General features: G+C 49.1%; 1 protein-coding gene across 1 annotated transcript; it reads right to left on the bottom strand.

The window, feature by feature from the left end:
• Positions 1-2558: 2558 nt before the first annotated feature.
• Positions 2559-19906, bottom strand: LOC125953846 (uncharacterized). The gene is made up of 8 exons (XM_049683643.1): positions 18996-19906; positions 7267-7369; positions 6986-7199; positions 6744-6913; positions 6557-6604; positions 5299-6485; positions 4850-5222; positions 2559-3621 (listed from the first exon to the last, which is right to left on the bottom strand). The coding sequence occupies exons 1-8, from the start codon at positions 19068-19070 to the stop codon at positions 2996-2998; spliced, it is 2796 nt and encodes a 931-aa protein (XP_049539600.1). The 5' UTR covers positions 19071-19906; the 3' UTR covers positions 2559-2995.
• Positions 19907-20795: the final 889 nt, after the last annotated feature.

Genomic DNA, 20795 nt, shown 5'->3' with positions numbered 1-20795 from the left:
TTCTCAGAAATTGAGAAAATTCTCACAAATTGGGAAAATTCTCACAAATTGAGAAAATTCTCAGAAATTGAGAAAAATCTCAGAAATTGAGAAAATTCTCAGAAATTGAGAAAATTCTCAGAAATTGAGAAAATTCGCACAAGTTGAGAAAATTCTCAGAAATTGAGAAAAATCTCAGAAATTGAGAAAATTCTCAGCAATTGAGAAAATTTTAAGAATTTGAGAAAATTCTCAAAAATTGAGAAAATTCTCAAAAATTGAAAAAATTCTCAGAAATTGAGAAAATTCTCACAAATTAAAAAAATTCTCAGAAATTGAGAAAATTCTCAGAAATTGAGAAAATTCTCAGAATTTGAGAAAATTTTCGTAAATTGCGGAAATTCTCAGAAATTGAGAAAATTTCCATAAATTGAGAAAATTATCAAAAATTGAAAAAATTCTCAGAAATTGAGAAAATTCTCAGAATTTGAGAAAATTCTCAGAATTTGAGAAAATTTTCGTAAATTGCGGAAATTCTCAGAAATTGAGAAAATTCTCAGAAATTGAGAAAAATCTCAGAAATTGAGAAAATTCTCAGCAATTGAGAAAATTTTAAGAATTTGAGAAAATTCTCAAAAATTGAGAAAATTCTCACAAATTGAGAAAATTCTCACAAATTGAGAAAATTTTCATTCTGAAAATCTTCTCATGAGAACCAGAATAAGAATGAGCATGAGAATGAGAATGAGAAAACACGTTTGATGGATCTATCAGAGCTCTTGGATATTTCCAAAAACCATAGGAACGATATCGCACGAACGAATTAAATTAAAGCTAACGTTGATAACTTCATGCCGAGATGACGGACGGCAAAAGAAACCTTTCTTTCCAGTTATGCAAAGTACAAATGCAAAAGAAATCACACCATATCAAAACCAGATCTTTACAGGCATGTACTCTTTTCAAAACTGTAAGCCATTCTCAGTCTGGTTCTCATTCTCATTCTCATTCTCATTCTGGTTCTCATCAATTTCTCACACCTCATCTACATGGCAAGAGATGTCTGAGAATGAAAAAGGCGAGAATTTTTGGACGAATTTTTGAGAAGTGAGCTATTCTCGTTTTGAACATGAGTAATTTTCCGAGCTGCCGCTTGGAGCGCTGTCCAAGGATTCCAAAGGTCATTTTTCTTAGCAACCACGACTGTTGCCAACATAAAAAACGCCTACTGCATTGTTTCACAAGTAGTTTGCAGGTAGCTCAATTCTCAATTCTCCATTCTCTCCTTTCTCGGTTTCTACACGAGTGGAAAAATTCTCGTTCCGAATTTGTATGGACTAGCTAAACGGCCCTATTACAGGGCTACGCAGCATGACCATGCTTTTCTGCTTTATTGTAAATGCGCGTTTTTCGCGGTTACAGAATATTTCAATGTTTTGTCCGGTTTTTGAAATGTTTTTGTTTTGCTTAATATGCGCCCTTCCATGCACGGTGCAGAAGATCAAAGTTGCCCGCGCGATTCGCTCTTTGATTTCTCCACAGCGCGTTTCTCTCTGGCGCTGCGCGTTTTGCTCTCGCACGCTTCGCTCTCGCGGGCTTCGCACTGGCACGCGCTCTCCTCTCTCGATTCGAGGTGCGCGGAATTTGTTTTCTCGCTCGCGCTTACGTCTAGCAGCAATTTGCATCTCAGGTGGCGGAAAACGCGGAATTTGTTTTCTCGCTCGCGCTTACGTCTGCGGCATGTTGCATTCCTCTCGGGTGGCGGAATTTTACTAAAATTTGTATATGGATTTGACATTCTCAACTTTTTCATTCTCATCTCATTCTCAGCTTTCTCTTGCCCGTGAAGATGAGGTGTAAAAGAGCGAGTGAGCGCTCAGTTGATTGCCGAGTGCGCTAGCTCTTTTGCTCCGCTCTTTTCTCACCGCTCTTTTTACACGCTCGCCGCTCTTTTCGCTCCTTTAGCTCTTTTTACACGCTCACCGCTCTTTTCTCACGCTCACCGCTCTTTTCGCTCCTTTCGCTCCTTTCGCTCCTTTCGTTCCTTTCGCTCTTTATACACACTCACCGCTCTTTTCGCTTCTTCCCACCGCACAATTGTGCGAAAGGAGCGAAAAGAGCGTTGAGCGTGTAAAAAGAGCTAAAGGAGCGAAAAGAGCGGTGAGCGTGTAAAAAGAGCGAAAGGACGGAAAGGAGCGGTGAGCGTGAGAAAAGAGCGGTGAGAAAAGAGCGGTGAGAAAAGAGCGGAGCAAAAGAGCGGTGAGAAAAGAGCGGAGCAAAAGAGCGGGGGCTCGTGCTCCGCTCTTTTAGGTGAGCGGAGGACCGCGCTCCGCTCACTGAGAAGAGCCCATTTACCCAACACTAGGCGTAAGCATTTTTTACTCGGTAATTAATTCTCTTCAGCGTGAACTCTATGTAAACCCTGGAAATGGTTTACATAGAGTTCACGCTAATGAGAATTCGCATGTTTTTACAAATGTCCTTGTAGGTTACAAAAATCGCATCTGCCAGCCTGTGAAAATCACCTTCTTCGAACAATTTCATTTTCTCTTCCACGGAATTCTAGAACATAACCACCGACATACCACCGAATCTCCGTAAATGCGTCTATTTCGTTTTATTCAATTTCAAGAATTCTAAATAATTTAACAGCAATTGTTCTGGCAAACAACGGCCACTCCACTCTCCAGCAAGACCTCCCGATTGGCTTAACTAAGTGTTACGCTCTCAAAACGCTAAGGCAAGCTCTGGCCACACGTGATCGTCGTCGAATAAAGCATTCCGCTTGTCCAATATCGTTCATTCGGCGGAACACAGTCATCACAGTAGGGAGAGGAGTGTGAATGCAACGGTAAACCGTGGCCACAGTCACGTGTCAATCCTGCAAGCATACTAACTCCTTCCGCTCCCTCTCTATCTCGCACATTGTCTCACTCCGACGTTACTTTATTTGATGAGCTAAGCCTAAGATGAGTATTATCCTTTCTCTAGCGAGTCCCTGACCACAGTGCGCGTTCTACTTGCGCCCGAGAAAATTCACATTCGCAAGCTCCGCAGGCAGTACCGCCGGTGGCCGGCGAGTGCGGAGTCGTCGGGAACGGTTGCGGGCACGCTGCAGCACCCAGCTACCGTCTGGCTTTTGTAACAGTCGCTGAGCTGGTAGCTCGTCCAGCGTTTTACCGAGCGGTGGAGGCGCTGGCCAGTTGAAGTTCGCCGGCAAAGTCTTCGGTGCACCACTGTTCTGTGCATTACAGTTCGGAATGTAAATGACGGGAATGAATCCGAGATAGCCGGTCGGCTGCTGGTGGCCTTGTTGTTGCTGGTTCTGCTGATCAGCCGGACAGTTGCAGGGCGCTTGCGGTACACTCGGTGGTGGGTAGGGGTATGGAACGAAGAAGTACGGATACTGCGAGACAGCTATCTGGTAGTTGGGATTGGTGGGTTGATTGTCCGGATTGTTGTTGTTGTTGTTGTTGTTGTTGTTGCTGCCACCGTTCGTGCTGCCAGCTGGTGGAGAGCTCGTGTCGATCGGTTTCGTCGGTGGATACACACCGATAGCGGTTCCGGGAGAACCAGGGACGGCCGTTGTACCGGTCGGTGGTGGTCCCTGTCCCTGCGCTGGACGGTCCGTCGTCGTAGTACCTAAAAGAGCAGATGGAAGGTATTAGAATCCCGACAGCCTCGCCATTACTGCCACAAATCTACAACGCAATTCTAGCGTTACATCCATGCACTACCAGGCTACATTCCCCACTAGATACCCGCCACCACAAAACGCAACCTCATAACGAGGTCTGATTGTAGGAAGGAGGAACGGTCAGAAGGAATGGGTGAGATTGCCGGCTTCGAGCGGCCGGCCATACTACCTTGTCCGACGGTTGGAATCGAGATGGTGGCATTGTGCGTTAGATGTGCAGCCCCGGACAGTCCGGCCGTGAGATTGCCCTCGATTCCTGCACCAACCGCCGTGGCGCTACTTACGTCGACACCACCGACCGAGGCTTGCCCGGTATGACTGAGGGTACTATTGATCAAACCTGCTTGTACGCCGACCAGCACATCGACGGTTCCGGCCACGGTTACGTGCTGATTCTCGATCGAGTTCTGGCCACCGTGCACCAGCTGGGCACCATCAGTTCCACCAAACGTGACGTTCGTCGTGTGCGTATGATCGATCGTGGTACCAAGTATTGTGGTCGTGGTGTTGGCCGTGCCCCCAGCATGTACACCACCAGTTCCAACTCCGGCCCCAATCGTACCCGAGGTGCTGTGGTTTGGTCCAGTGTGGGACGCGCTGGCCATACCACTGATGCCCGCTGTCGACACGTTCGTACCTATGGATAGACCTCCTGCATATGGCCACGGATCGCACAGGTTACCGGTCCGAGCGACGGCACAGGCGCAATGTCATTAGTTGGTCACAAGAGATGGCAGAAGGATGGAGTCGTGCGTTCGTACTCCGGCAGGTATTTACCGTGTAGTCCACCTAGGCCCAGCGTTGCCTGCAGCCCCCCATTGCCCGGTTTAAAGCCGAACCCGATTTGTACTGTTGCGTGCGTGTTGATGTTGGCATGTGTGATGTGAGTACGTGTGATCGTATCCGTGTGCAGCGGGTGTGTGTGTGCATGTGCGAGTGGTGGAGTGACGTGAAAAGATAATTGTGTGCGAATGTGTTTATGCGTGTCTCTGTGTATGTGTAGGATTAGTTTCCATTTTGTTAAATTAATTAATTAAAACTAATACTAGATCAAGTCAATTAACGTAAGGTTACCACGTGGCTAATGACTATCATCGACTTCATATCACTACCGATCATTTCGATCATCTGTAAGTCTCTGCGCAAATTCTGCTCACGGTGGAGATACATTACCTCCAACTGGTGGTCGTTGTGTTTGACCCTGTGATTGGCCCTGCGATCCTTGACCCTGGGTTTGGGTCTGCGTTCCTTGACCCTGGGTTTGGGTCTGCGATCCTTGACCCTGGGTTTGGGTCTGCGATCCTTGACCCTGCGATTGTCCTTGAGAGCCTTGGCCTTGAGTTTGGCCCTGGGATCCTTGGCCTTGGCCCCAAGACACTTGCACCTGCACGTTGTGCTCCTCCTTGTTACCACTGATGGGGTTCTGGTGTTGGCCTTGGTGCTGTCCCTGGAACTGACCTTGCGTCAATCCCTGGTGGCTTCCTTGATGGCTTCCTTGGTGCTGACTTTCAACGATCGGACCCTGGTGCTGGTGTTGATGTTCTCCCTACAATGGCGAAAGCATAGGGCCCTTATGGATATCCATTCGAACGATCGACGATCACTCAGGGATGTGACCTCACCTGATGCTGTCCACTGTGTATTCCTTCGTGGCTTCCCTGATGTTGGCCCTGGTGCTGGCCTGAACTGATGGGTCCTTGATGAGAGCCCTGGTGCTGTCCTTGGTGTTGTCCACTGTGAATGCCTTGATGGCTACCTTGGTGTTGCGATTGATGCTCTCCCGAGCTTATCGGTCCCTGATGGCTGCCCTGATGCTGTCCTTGATGCTCTCCATTAGTTCCCTGATGGCTCCCTTGATGTTGACCCTGGTGCTGGCCTGAGCTGATAGGTCCCTGATGGGAACCCTGATGTTGCCCCTGGTGCTCACCGTTAGTCCCCTGGTGGCTTCCTTGATGCTGGCCCTGATGCTGACCCGAACTGATGGGTCCTTGGTGCGAGCCTTGGTGTTGCCCCTGATGCTGTCCACCCTGAACACCCTGATGGCTTCCCTGGTGCTGTCCTTGATGGCTCCCGGATCCAAGTGATTCCTGATGAGATCCTTGATGTTGTCCCTGATGTGTTCCCTGTTGCTGGCCTTGTCCTTGTCCTTGTCCTTGTCCTTGACCCTGACCCTGGCCCTGCCATTGCCCCTGTCCTTGTCCCTGTCCTTGACCCTGTCCCTGACCCTGTCCCTGCCATTGTCCTTGTCCTTGACCCTGACCCTGTCCCTGCCATTGTCCTTGTCCTTGTCCCTGACCCTGTCCTTGCCCCTGACCCTGACCCCCTTGCCATTGCCCCTGTCCCTGTCCTTGCCCTTGACCCTGACCCTGACCCTGACCCTGACCCTGCCATTGTCCTTGTCCTTGACCCTGACCCTGTCCTTGCCCCTGACCCTGACTCCCTTGCCATTGCCCCTGTCCCTGTCCTTGCCCCTGTCCGTGTCCTTGTCCTTGACCCTGTCCTTGTCCTTGACCCTGTCCCTGACCCTGCCCTTGTCCTTGTCCTTGTCCTTGTCCTTGCCCCTGACCCTGACCCTGCCATTGTCCTTGTCCTTGTCCCTGACCCTGTCCTTGTCCTTGACCCTGACCCTGCCATTGTCCTTGGCCTTGAGAAGGTCCTTGCCCTTGGCCTTGACCCTGTCCTTGTCCTTGAGAAGGTCCTTGGCCTTGGCCTTGCCCTTGACCCTGGCTTTGTCCTTGACCCTGGCCTTGCCCTTGACCCTGGCCTTGACCCTGCCATTGACCTTGCCCTTGATTAGGAGGATAGGTTCCTACGGAGGGATTAGTGGTGTTGAGTAACCTGCAACGTGCAGTGCGGTTATAGTTTCATCTTAAACAATACCTTGCGAACTTCCGTTTCCACCGGTGCTTCCTGGTCTTGGTGTTGGTGCTATAGGGAGGTGTGCAGAGTAAACGATCGTGCCAATGACTAAGTGCTTTCTACCAGGTGTCAAAAAAAGGTGCTGGATACCTGCCGGTCTAATGCACGACCAATAGGATAAGAAAACCCCCCCATTCCAAATACTCACCTGGCGTAGGAGCAGGAGAAGGAGGAGAAGGTGGTGGTGTATTACCACCAGATGGGCCCCCTGGTCTAATTCCTCCCGGGAACATTCCACATCCCTTCGGTAGATACAGCTCATTCCAGGGTCGTAACTCTCCTCGTCGTCGCTCTTGTGGTTCATCCTCTGATATAGAGCTGCAAAGCGAAGGCAAATCGTCATGCATTAGTCATGGACCATCACTGACCACCAAACCCTTTCTCACTCACTTGCTGTACTGCGATGGAGCTTCGGCAAATATCTCGACGGGCTGATTTGGAACTACCACCCTATAGCCATGAGTATCCGCAACGTAATGTGTTACTCGTAACAGTCCATTCGGATCAATGTAGCCGTAACAGCCGTAGGTAACACCGTCGGGTCCACGCGATTCATGGTGAAACTGTCCGTTCGGGCCTACCTTGTAGCCGTACTGATAGGAACCTGCAAATTAACAAGAGTCTTAAACCGTTGCCCAACTAAAAAGCTGCTGCAAAAATTTTCAGCTTACTTGTATTAAAGTTCGCCTCATGGTACTGCGTTTTGCCAGGCTCGTCGATCGCCACTATCACTTCCTGTTCCGTGCTCCCGAGACATGCCAGGTACGTCAAGATCTGTACGAAAGGGAAAAACAGTGATTTATAATCAATCTTGAGGGTAAAATACGTTGGAATGTTTTGAAAGACAATCTTTCGATTGAATTTTTAATTGTTTCCAAAGTCAACAATCGAATAATCGATAAAAGAAGTCATCTGAACATCTTTCGAGAGTATTCGAAATAACGGTTTAATAGGGTTATCCCTCGTAGTCTAAACTAGCTGAACTATGTTCATTAACAAAATGGAAACACACTAGAAAACAGAGCAGCAATAGACTACAAAAACATTACACCAAACGGATGCGAAAAGCACGTGCCTTGTGTGGTGTATCGGTTTCTAAGAAACAACTTCAAAGCCCATTTTCCATTCCACTCTAGACATTTTCACACGATCAACAATAGCGAGCAAGCGCGATTACTAGCGCACATACGTGAGCACATACATCATCGAAAAGATAAATGTTAATCCGGATGTGCTCGGTACAGTCCATCTACCGTTATGGCATGTCGTGTTTGCGGTAAGTTCCGGTATTAAACCCATCCTCCGATCTCTCATCCCGTCCTATACTTTGCTCAATCCAGGACAAATCAGTTTAGTAACGTTATATCGCAAATGAATGAGCGAGAGGTCTTCGCCTACTTTGCCTGTTCCGTTGCAGGGCGATCCACACCAATGCACCAATGCTCCTATTACACAATCGAGCATCCATCGCAGGCCAACAGAATCCTTGGATTGCATAATACCGGGACATCTTCGCATTCTATGCCCGTTCTCTGTCAGAACAGCTCGCATAACAAGCCCCGGTAACATGACATTTTCCCTTCTCTTTTCGGTAGTTTTGTGACACTCGATGCCTGTCCCGCCCGTGCACGGTGTGCCATGTGACAGGGATTGCAACGTTTGACATACAATTGTTTCTCGAGTTTCTCGAGGTCCCGTCTACCCAACAGGGCTGGAATCATATTGACGCACCCAGCGAAGGGCACATCATATGCGGGTTGAGCATTGTCTTAGTGGCTCCATTTGCTCCATGAGCAACCGTCAGCATATTGACGACCTTATCGTAAGGGCTTTCGTACCGCTGATGCTTACTTCCTATGCTTATGGCTTCCTATGAGCACTGTACGGTGGTGGTGGGTTGAATCGATGTGGCTGTATGAATGCTAAGCTGGTTATCATCGCGCTAACTGAACGGAATGTCAGTTTTAAGCCTTTAGTTTAACCTTTCTGGGTTCTACAATTGATCTTTTTCTAATAAGTTAATTGGAATGTGCATAATCAGTTAACACCAAAACAGTCGCATCAGACACTACAGTCTTTACTGGCAAAATATGGTATTTCGAAGGCATAATTTCCATTCAATTTGATTTTTCCATACAAAACTCCTACCGACCCATATCAACCATTTTTATGAAAGCTCCCCTTCAAAGTTCTCTCCACGCCTAATAAACACGCCAAGAGTTCCTAGATGAAAAAGATAACCACAAATGCCTCAAACATTCGGAAAACAACATCAATTTGACCCGAGTTGGGACGTCAAAGTTGCAAAAAGTTGTAAAGACATGAAAACGGCCTTAGGTTGGAGTCGTCCAAACCGAGCCTCAGCGGGTCAAGAGACACGAACAGGCTCCAATCTCCAATTGTATCACAACTCGACGATGAAAGCGCTTCCGGCTACGACACAAACTCGACCGCACAAGAACGAAGCTAATGATAATCCGCGTTCTGATAAATCTACGCTATGTGATCCACTATAAGCTGCGTAAAATGAAGGGCAGCAGCGACCGAACTGAACTATTACTGTCATCGAAAGTCGTACACAACTACACTGTAGTACATCCAACAGAACAGGAGCGTGAGCAAAGCCCTCAGATGGATGCTTAGAGAAGCTTATCTGATTACAAGTGGCTAAACAGGACCAAGATGTGATTTCCGGTGCCTTGAACGGTGCTTTTGCCAGCACTTGTTTGGTCAAAAATGACCTAATATCGGATGAAACAGTTTGGAACAGTGGCAGAATGCCAGCGATATTGGGATGAGAGAAAAGCAATATCCGGAAGATGGAAAAAGATGATTGAACTTTGCGCCGTGTGCTGGTAAACGAATGCGAATGTATTTTTGCGGCTATGTTGATTAAGTTTGAAATCTACTTCGAAACAGGAAGCTAGGAAGAGATTAGGATCGAAAGATATGTTTGCTCTCTTGGTCAGTTCAACATTTACTTGATGCGAAGCTATCATATTGAATGTGCAATCGACTAACGAATCTAATTACTTTTGCTTTTTTACTAATTTCGTACCTGATTTGTTACGCCATGACCATCTAACATCCAAACCACAGTTTGAGACTCCCCCGGGAGTCAATTTCGTAAATTTCAACACAGTGTTAACTGTCACCTTCCTTAATAAACGCTCTTGAAATCAAAACCTCACTCCTTCGTCGAACGATTGGTCGTCAATGTAAACCGAAGTCAACATTATTTACACACGCCAACACACACGCACACAGCCAGAGCCAATGTCCTTCTGCGAAAACACCAATATCAAATCAACCATCACGACATCTTGGCAGTGGACAAACCCGTCGAGTGAGCATCAAAGCAATCCTTGAAACACTGGCAAATGAAGGCGGTGGCTAAAGCAAACGCCCCCAAAAAAAACCCTCTTCAAAGCTCAACGCTTCCCTGTTCCCTTTTTGGCTAACCCATATCAACCGGACGAATATGACGCCCCTAGTTGCACCAATGGCACGGCATGCGTTGCCTTCCGTTTCTCGGGATTCAACGGATTTGAATTTTCGCTGTATGGATGTTTTCTAGTGCTTCACGCAGTAACCGGATACAGTCGGCAAGGAATGTTTCCATTTCGGAAACTTCCATTTTCATTCCTTCGGAGTTCACATTTCCACATCCTTTTTACCGGGGAGAGGCCCGGGGTGGTGCAGAAGGAGTGTGACGTTAAAATAAACACAACCTATTTGTGGAGAAAATCCTTTTTCCTCCACCCCGATGATCACGATGGTTTTTTTGTGGGGGGGCGGTGGTAAAAGAAGATTGTGTCATTCAGTAACAACCCCTTTTTCCTGGGCCAGATTACTTTCCATTCATCGCTGGCAACGGTTTGAGGAAGTTGATTTTGGTTCTTCGAGGTAGAGAAGTGGCTGAGAAGAAACCCAAGCCACTTCCTCAGCTGCTATTAGGTTTAATGCTCTCGAGACTCTTAAAAGCTCATCCGGAAGACGATGCCTAGGATGGTAGATGGTAGATGCTAGAGCACATCATCTCAAAGGAATTGCACGCATGTTGGGTTGTTCGCTAAAGCGATGTAACATCCTTCTTTCGCCCTTGCTGTTCCCGTAACTCTGAAAGCAAAGCAGATGATTGCAATTTTACGATCTTAATCTTAGCGCAAATGAGTCACAATTGGTCTATGCCATCTCTTTCGCACAGTTTATTGTTCCAGCATGGAGCGCTCCCTTCGTAACGATGCTAGAAACCATTAACTCAGTATGGCCGCTACTAGTAAACACACAAACACAATCCATTTGCTGCAGCACTTCACTTCCTAGTTGCACTTTGCTAAGCCGGGACTGCCGTTAAGTCCCTTACATGAAAAAATATCATCTGCTTCCAGCACAAGCATGGGAGAATCAGGATTAAAGGCGGATAAGGGGCGGCCCGGCGCTCCCTTTCAGCAACCGGCTTGACCAACAAACCCTTTCCAGTCCTTATCTACCGTTGCGATGTGTTGTACATTTTAATTCAATTAAAGCTCCCGACACTTACGGCTCACACCGACAAGCAGCACACCATGGCCTTGACCCGTGCTGGCGTTTGGAAAGGAGACCATCCACCATATAGACCAAGAACACTGAAAGAAGGGGCCTGGTGGCCGGCCGGGGGAGGGGGGGTGTGCAGAAGGTTTTGCATTATGCACTGGCAACTAATGGCACATCATTATGCTGGCCCCCCCTTTATTTTCTAAGGCACCACCAACCATGTAACCGAGGGACGAAAGAGAAAAACAGATTAATTGTTATTTGCTGCTGCCGGTGTTCGTTCGGATAAGCAGCGCGTTTGCGACTAGATAGCCATAGCTCTCATGTCCGGGACGTTCCGTTTCGCCAAGAATGGTTTGGTTGTTCGTAGAAGACGATGCTCTGGCCGCAAAGGCATCCAGCGGTTCATGTTGCGGACGATTCTTGTCGCCTCGTCGCCTAGGCCGCCACTAGACACCGATCCTGGGCTGCACCAATTTCACGCTGTCGCTGAGTTTAATTTGCCAGAGTTTGCCTTCGTCCGATGTTTCGGTCGCCGGCCGTCGTTCGCTGTACACCGAGAGACAGGAAAGGACGGGCCAGCGAAAAATGCCAGCAATGGGGGAAAGCCAATTCAAATCAGAAAGCTCACTAGCATAGCATGACCCGACATAGATTCACACTCGTCCGGCGGTTTCGGACGACCAGGAACTGCTGCTGCTGCTGCTGCTGCTGCTGCTACTGGTTGTGGTTTAGCTGCGAAACCATAACAGGATCGTAGGACATCGTAATTGGATGCCGAATGATTGGATGCACAATCGGTATTACGGAGGTGAAGAGCAGAACAAAAATTATTCACAATCCTGGTGCTTGGTGCTGGCTAACTGCTGGTCCTGCTGGCCATTTCGATTTACATCATCGCGAGCCCTGCGTTCCGCATGAGAATGTGCCGCTAAGCATTCCAAGAGATTCCTGATACCGTGCTCCTGCAGAAGACTTTCATGGTTGTCTCCTCGAGATCTCATGAAGCATTCATTCTGCATTCAACGTTACAAACAAAAACGACATGCAGCATCATTCCAGTTTGAGTAGGTTTTGGTTTCACCAAGTCCCATTGAAATACCTTGTTTGTAGTAAATGTGGCACTAACGCTGAGTGGTGCAAATCCCGAAGTGGATCATCATGCTTAAAACAACACATGTTTGATTGCTTAAACCCCGAACTGCAGTAATTTCACCTGTTCCATTTCAAATTAACATCAACGTACCAACCGTATGCTTTCTTATGCTCCATAAGCCGCATTACCCAAACATTTGCTTACGAAATCAACTATAACATGGTCACTCAGTGCCCTACTTGCAATGGATGCTGGTTGAAGTCGCTTTATCATACCAAAAACTAACACCCAAAACTCGGGTGCGCGCTTCTAACAAAAACAACGCTAGCCTGAATCTAAGTAAGTAGGACAACATACATTCCGTGTCGTCCAACAAGACGAATAGCCTCACCAACCACAAACTCAGTCAGTGATATTAACCTAGAGACTATTACTCTACACCACCTTCGTAGCACGTGCCTCTCATCGCGACGCGTGCTCTGCGCAGAGCGAATGTCATCACTTCTCTAAGCTTCTCCTACAGGGCAAGCAAACGGTGAGGCAACACCGGTCACCGAGCTGCCGCCCAATTACAAACGTCTGCGCGTCCTCTTCGTCGTCATCGTTGGTGTCTCCGTTTCGTTTGATCACTGCTCGAAGACGCCATCCCCGAAAGATGCGGAACAGAATCTTACATGACGTAATGTCCATCACCAAAAACCGACCGCCCACTTGCCCAAACGTTCTTAAAGCATCTCGACTCACAAGAGCAAGAACGGGGAATGAATCGGAGAACGGTATGAATCATCGCAAGATGGTGACGCTTATTGCTACAATCTATAAGGGCACTCAATGTCATCGTGGTCGGGGGGAAATGAATTATAAATATTTTATTTATTTTTCATTCGATTTCGGTTTCATTTTTTCTCCTTCTGTTCGAAGCGATTCTGTTCGAAGACACCCACCGCGGTGTGCAATGCAGAAAACATAAAAACACATGAAAAACACATCAATGCTTCAGTGATAATGCGCTTGACAAATCTCGCAACACAACGCAAAGGCGCAAGAGCGAAACGAATGAAGGAACGAAGGTTTCGCTCCAGCATGATAAACGATCTGCTCCGTTTCATATAGAGGGCCTGTACTCCAGCTACCGGCTCGAGACATTCGGAAGCCGCGACTGTTTCGACAATATTCGACCGGAAGCCGTCAAAATACAATATTTATTGCGGGTAATTTCATTTCACGGCTCAAGGCCAATATACCCGCTGGCGAGGGGATGCTGGAGATGTCACGAGATGTTTGAGCAGCTGGAACGGACCTTAACGAGCCGCTGAGAGCCTGCTGGTCTGGAGGCTCGCCGTCGCCGTTTGTTGCTCGCTTCTGTTTACTCGCGCGGTGAAATGAATCCACATCAAATGATCCATAAATGAAATGGAGATTTATGTGCACTGGGAGGGATTATTTTGATAAACATGTAGTATGTGTGTCTGAACTTAAGTCCATCCATGTGAATTCACTTTGAGAACATCTGCTATGCAACTATCCTTCTTTTGGTGCCTTGTTTCAAATCAATAAAAGACGATCATACTGATCCATAGCCTCATCAAGCCATATGACGACCAAGAACACAGTTCAACGAGACATACAAAACGATAGCGCCCTAACCTAATTACACCCAACGGTACGCCACGGCTAGACGCTCGGCCGGCTTCTTCGCGTAAACTTTGTCTAGCTGCAGGTGGCCCGGGCACAAAGAATTGGCAGGAGAAAAACTTTTCTGTCTGGCACATAAATCAATTAGGATGGGCTTCCACACTCCGTCGCTCCGTCGCTCCTTCCGATTCCGCCAACGCTTCGGAGGAGGCGGGCAAACAACTTGATATATCCAATCGATAATGCTTATCAGCGTCAGAATCGCTGCTGGAGATGAACGTCTAGGACCGCGGTGTGTAAAACGACGCGAACAAACCATTCACATCCGTCACCTGGATCGATACTGCGAACGAAACACAGCAAGCTAGGTATCCGGCATCCGGACCAGACCGTTGCCGTTGAGAATTGAATTTGAAACAATTCGTTACAAATCGGTTTTGGAATACAATAAAATTAAATCGCTTTTATGCTTAACCCATCCCTTTCTTAGGTTTGTTTGGGAACGTAATACGATAACAGCATACAGCAACCGTTTCGCATACAAAGCTCGAATAATTCCAGCGACGGCCATTCGGAACTGCGGCACCGAACCGATTCCAAATGCTTCATAAATCTTTCCGCAACATACATTCCGCAACTGGTGCCTGACATTACTGTAAAACGCATTCTCGCCAGACCTAGGCACCGGGCCATTCGCGCCATTCAGTTATCCTTCACATTTATCTATATCACGCGGTGCGTCTCCACCACGCAGCGCAGCGCCCGTCCGCCCATACCGCAGGCGAAGGAGTCGAAGACGCAACACGGTGTGCCATCGCTGGTGATGGTGGTGGTGGTGGTGGAGCTGCTGTCGCCATCGCACACAAAACCCATCTGCAAACGGCGTCGTCGTCGTCGTCGTCGTCTCAAGTGCGCTCGAACGATGCCGGGGCTTTAATTCGTGGCATCCCCCCTCCCGCACTGCAGCTTCCACTTTAATGTCGCGAAACGCGTGGTTTTGACGTTGGCGTTTGTTTAGGCGGAAGCTTCGAGTGTCGTCTCCCGTTCCCGACGTTCCCTTCCCCTTGGCGACGTGCCCAATCACCGTTCCCCCACCCTCCCGTGCAGTACACTCCAAATATGGGCTTGAGCGATTTGGATCAAAGTGCTGCTCCGCAGAGAAGATGGCGTGCGATGGTCGAAGCCTTTTTATTTTGATTTGTTAGAATGGACCGCACCGGAACCTTGAACCGCGTGCGCGCCATGACGCGATGATGCCCCGGGATCCTCGGCCTGCCAGCCAGCACCACGTTTCACACACACACACACACATACACACTTGAGGTTTGATTCGGCGAAGGCCACCGGTTGCTTCGATTTGCTAACGAGCCCCGGACCATAGAAATTTCTGTGTGTTATTTGTCGCGCCAGAAAGTGACGGGATGGCGGGATGCGATCGCACTGTACCAGCTGGCCAACGTCCTCTCGAGTTCGTCCTCTTCTGCAATTAGCGCTGGCGCCGATTGCGCCGACGATGGTGGTTTCTCAGGAGATCCATTTGCAAGCATTTATGGTCCATTGTGGTTCTAATTTGACGCTAACATGGTCGCTGATACCATAAACATGGCCTCTGAAGCGGAGGTCACAGGCGAAGTGAGGACACAGCACAGGTGGTCGGAGTTTCTTGTGATTCTTGTGCGAGGTACGCCACGCGGCCACCATTTTCCGCTTTCGCAGAAGCGGGCTGGTCAACCCCAGCGCCCGGTGAGGGTGATTGTTCGAGGAGGCTTTTCGTATCAGCTCGAAAAACCATGTCGTCACGCATTCAAAGGTCACCAGCCGACAGTAGTCGACGAAGACCATGCGGACGATCGTACCACGTGGTGAAGCATGGCTTGAAGCAAATGCGGGAAACAATGCGTGAATCGTGCGTAGAGAGAGAAACAGAGAGAGAGAAAGACGGAGAGCGTAGTGTGAACAGGGGACCGGAAACCGCCGGTACCGGTTTCGGGGTGGGTGGGATCGCTAATTACCATCCCCTACCAGCCCACCCCACCAGTTGCCGCCAGTGCCGCGAGTCAATAATTTAAATAATTTTCAATACCAACCAGCTAACTCCAGGAACGGGGTGCTGATGGTGGTGGTGGTGAGTCGTTTGTAAACCATTTAGCTGGCAGCATTGCTACCGAGGGTATAAGCATACCGGCAGGGAACGGGGGTGCGGATGCTGCGGACGTTAAAGGGCACTGGCACGCGGTTCACAGGCCGCAACAATCAGCTGTTGGTTCACACAGTCGGAGAGCGCTCCAGCCAGCTGATCGGTTTCACAGCAACATGTGGTTTTGTATCGATAGCACGGTGTATGGCTGGTATGCGCTGCGGTGCGTTACTGATGGCGACATTGACGCGGTGTGACCGCGTGGTTCACCCTCCTCCCTCCCCGCCGGGGGGCTTTCTCTGCCTCTGAACGTGTAGCGCGTAGAGGAAGCATTCTCGCATTCTGACACAAGACAAACCAACGAAATATGCTACACAAACACCACTAATTGAAATGCTGAAATTGGCTGGAAGTTCAATTCAATTATGGCGTCAGCAGTCTTTGGCCCAGGTTGTGGAGGCCTGCTTCAGGATGTTGCGACACTTTAACTGGTTCTAAGGTGTATCAAAAGGCGCGGATTATTAGCAGATAAACCAATACGCCAATAGCCACTGGACCGTGTGGCAAAGGTCAACACATGGAAAGGCTATCTCGCACCACGGAAAGAGCCCATTTATTGCTCTACAAACACACAGGCGGGATTATGGTGTTGGCCTTTAAATTTCTAAATGTCTTCATGTCAGAGCAGTTGTCATTTTCCGTTACACTTTGAAATGTTTGCATCCGGTTGCCACCGGCCGTGCCCTGATTGCTCTTTTATGTTCTTGCTGCTCGCATGATTTGCTTGGATTCATAATGAGGCTTCTTTAAGGCAAAAAAAACGTGGAAAATATTTTACAAGAGTTACGAAGAGTTAGAAAAACACGCTCTTGGTGTATTTTTAACAAATTTATGTAGAGAAAAGAAAAGAATAATAATGAAAAACTACTCACAATAATAATTTCTATTACCGTCTTCATTTTGATTTCCATAATCCAGTTACAGTTTTCTGTTTGACTGTATGTTGTAATCTTTACAATTTTATTTATCACAACGTATTAAAAGTGAGTAGGTTCATATGTTGTAAATGAAAAATTTGAAAACCTTGTAATCGTCACTTCTATTCTTCACTTTACTTGCATATTTTTTGCAACAGCTCTCTGATGAAACCAGCCACAATAATTTTGGCTAATGGCTAGGCCACAAATCTACACAATCTTTGCACTAATTATTCGAGCTTTCTAAACCTAGAAGAATGGATGATAAAAATTAGCAACAGAATTTGCAAACAGGTCGCACAACAATTGACCACGAAACGAACGATCGCTTGTGCTTGGCGCTCTCCTTCTCTTCAAACGAATGTTACAAAAAACCCACCACGAATCCCATGCCAATCCCTTTCACTGACTTATAATCTAATAAATAAACAAATGAAGATCTAAAGCACACCGTGGCCATCGGGTTTCCTCTCACAACTATTGTGCACCGCCGCCGGAGGAACCGCCACGGGACAACCACCCTTCCCACCGCCCACCACCACTCTAACAGCGTCTAAGCTAATCTGAGTAGTTCTCGAATTTATGGATTCGCGTTCTGTCACAAACGCGATTTCCCACGCGCCACCCCCGGTGAGGGGAGGGAGGGAGGCCAACCGCAACAATCAGACCGACCACACATCATCACAACCACAACGCACCGAACGCCAACCTGAACAGATGATCAGCATCATCAGCAGCGTCATCGTCGTCATCCAAATCCACCCTCGATCGAGGCAGAGGAAGGTTGCGTTAGTGGGCTGCGTGCACTAACTAACACAAGGGTTTTGGAGTGAAGTGCAGCGACTATGGCACCCTTCTCTAAGACAACCTCCCAACCGGGTTGACGACGACGACAACAACAACGACGATGCGATGCGCTAAAACCCATCGAAGCCAATCCCCGAACCCCCCTTTACGGTGCCTACCGTCTGCGTTGTTGTCATCGCGCGAAGTGTATTTGTTCGATTGCATAATTGATTGTTTCTCGGCGAGCGACGGCGAGCGATGGCGAGCGACGGCTTGGCGCTGATCCCCAAGCGCCGAATCCGCTGGCCTCCCTCGGGTCTGGCACAACCAGCCGCCAGCCGCACTATCAGCCGCGAAGATGAAGAAGCGTGAAGAGACGCAAAGTCACAAAAATTCAAAGTCAAAAGGCCCTCGATGGTGGTGGTGGTGGTGCTGGGGGTTGGGTTGTTGGTCCGGTGCCACACGAATTTGAATCCGACCTCGGCCGCTCGAGACAAGATTTGGCCACTACCAGAGAGTGTCTTCTCCAACGGGTCACACTCACACACACACACACACACAAAGAGCGAGAGACCGGAATGTCTCATATCCCCGTACGCCACGCATGAAATTGGTAGCCGGGTAGCGGGCATTTCGGGCGAGCGAGGTGCAGGTCTGTCGAAAGACCGAAGACCGGACCGGACCGAAACCGACGAGCACCACGCGGGAGTCATCGCGGGAGTGGTGATCATCGGCGTCGGCTTGATGGTGAAAATGTCGCACCGTCGGCGCATGTCTCGCGCCCTGACGGCGCGCTAACAATGGCGTAACATTACCGGGTGGAGGGGGTGCAGGCGCGCGCGCGCGCATCGCATGCTTATCGAGCAACATCACCGGGCGCGCGCGATCCGTGCGTGAACGCGACTTCCGAACTCCACGCTGCCAGCGATCGCGATATCGAATCGCGGCGAGCGCCGAGGTTCCATTTTTACAAATCTCCAAAAATTCAATAGATTTCAACGATCAAACTAAGCGACGAACCTCACCCTCAACCGATCAAATCGCTGGTTCGCTGTTGACCTTTTTGTCCCCCGAAAGTGCTGAGTGAGGCCACTATCTCTGATCCTCCGGTCTTCGTTTGTACTCACACATCGACCAGGTCGATCCGCTGCTGCGATTAGCACCTGGCCGGTAGCAATTAGGGGAAGGGAGGAGCCCAGGTCGAAAGGTACAAATAACTCATGGATCACTTACCAGCAACGACGAGGCCAGCCAAGGCCCATGACAGGCCCGTGTGCGTCTCGCTGAACCACCGAACAAGCGCGCCATATTGACAGTGATCAATCAGCGCGTATTGATCGGTCGGTCGTCTGTCAGTAAACTGTCTGGACAACAATCAACACAACAATCACAACGGGGCGGCGTGACGGTAGGTCCGTTAAGTAGCAGCAAAAAAAATTGAAAGACTCAACAGCAACAGACACTGTAACAGCACACACGCTCACGCTTGATATCACCGAGCAAAGACTGATGTAAAGTCACTTCCACGAACTGTGCACCGTTTTCTCACACCCGAGCGACGAGCACGCGATCCGTGGTCAATCGAAATCCGGACGCGATGCAACTCACGGAAGATCCCGGACCAGAGGGGGGGTGTAGTGCGTACTTAGAAGGAGAATTCACACGATGGCAGACGGGCAATGGAGGAGGAGGAGAAGGAACGACTTCTCCAGACAGACACTAAGCGCACTAAGGTCCGGGTTCGGTCCCATTCATCATCGACGGGTAGTAGGCGTCGCGTCACCTTGGTAGCAGCCCAACAACCGTATCGAAGACCGGACCGGTGTTTGTACCGTGGAGTTGGTTGCTGGTTCTGCTGCTGCTTCTGTTCCTGCTGACCACCGAGAACGGACTGTATCGTCCCCGGCCGATGCACCGGTCCTTTTATATCCTGCAGGAATGCTGCACCGGGGGGCAGCAGAATGCACCGATGATCGAAACCAGGCCACCGGGGGACGCTGGTCAATGGAATGGAGGAACTCACGGGACCACCAGCTCGTCGCGTCAGCGATTCCCGAGGGAACGAGGAAATCCCTCCCGATCAGCGATCACCGGACGCGCTCCTGCTCGCGGCGGAGAAGGATCCGAGAAAAGCAACACCAGCCGAGTGCCGGGAGTGGGAGCTCACGAGTTCGCGAGGAGTGATCCGCACGAACCAACCGTTACACCGTTACTGCGGTGCAGATTGGCAACATTTTCGTTTTAAGCCAACGGCCTATCCCACCCAACACAACACACAAAGGCGCGCGTCAACGCGTAACGCCCTGCGACGATCGCGCGCGCACGCGGACACGAGACGAGACGAGACGAGCGATCGCGAATCGCTCACGCACGCTCGATCGTGGCGAAGCGTTTTTGGTTCGTCCACCGGCAAAGGCAAGCGTTTCGCTGGTGGGCTACCATCTTCGCCGGGATCGTCTTACTTATTATCCGAGCGCGAGCTTCGATCGCTACCGGACGGCGATCGATTTTTGCTTCGTTTACTTACACCCGTCCGATCGATCGCTCGCTCGCGGATGAGTCCGGATGAGTCGGCAGTATTTGACAGTCCGAACGCTATTTATTGACGGAATGATGGTCTTTAGCGATCGATTAGCGATCTCCTCCCGATGACACCGTCTAATCTTCGTTTCTGCAGACCTGCACCACGGGCCCCAGACAGACGCACACGCACACGCACAGACGTCTCGATGACGATTTTAGGGGAGCATTTTAGAGCATCTTTGATATGTGGGAGGCTTCATCGGCTTGTGCCGAACCGGAAAGGTCATCGGACAGATCGAACAGAGCGCGTTGTCTGCGGTGCGAGTGTTTTGGTGTTTGAGGGGCCGGCGTTTTGGGGGTGGAAGTTTCATAATCGGAGCTGATTTGGCTTTCGTCAAGATGTGAGATCATTGCTTATGCTCCGCGCAAAGCACGCTTGGCTCGTCTGTTTTTCAATACCTTAAGGATGATTCGAAAATTGTTTTGTAAAAATAAATGTGGAAAAAACAT

Source organism: Anopheles darlingi, chromosome 3, assembly GCF_943734745.1.
Source record: "Anopheles darlingi chromosome 3, idAnoDarlMG_H_01, whole genome shotgun sequence".
Taxonomy (NCBI): Eukaryota; Metazoa; Arthropoda; class Insecta; order Diptera; family Culicidae; genus Anopheles; species Anopheles darlingi.
This window is presented reverse-complemented; position numbering and strand designations above follow the sequence as displayed.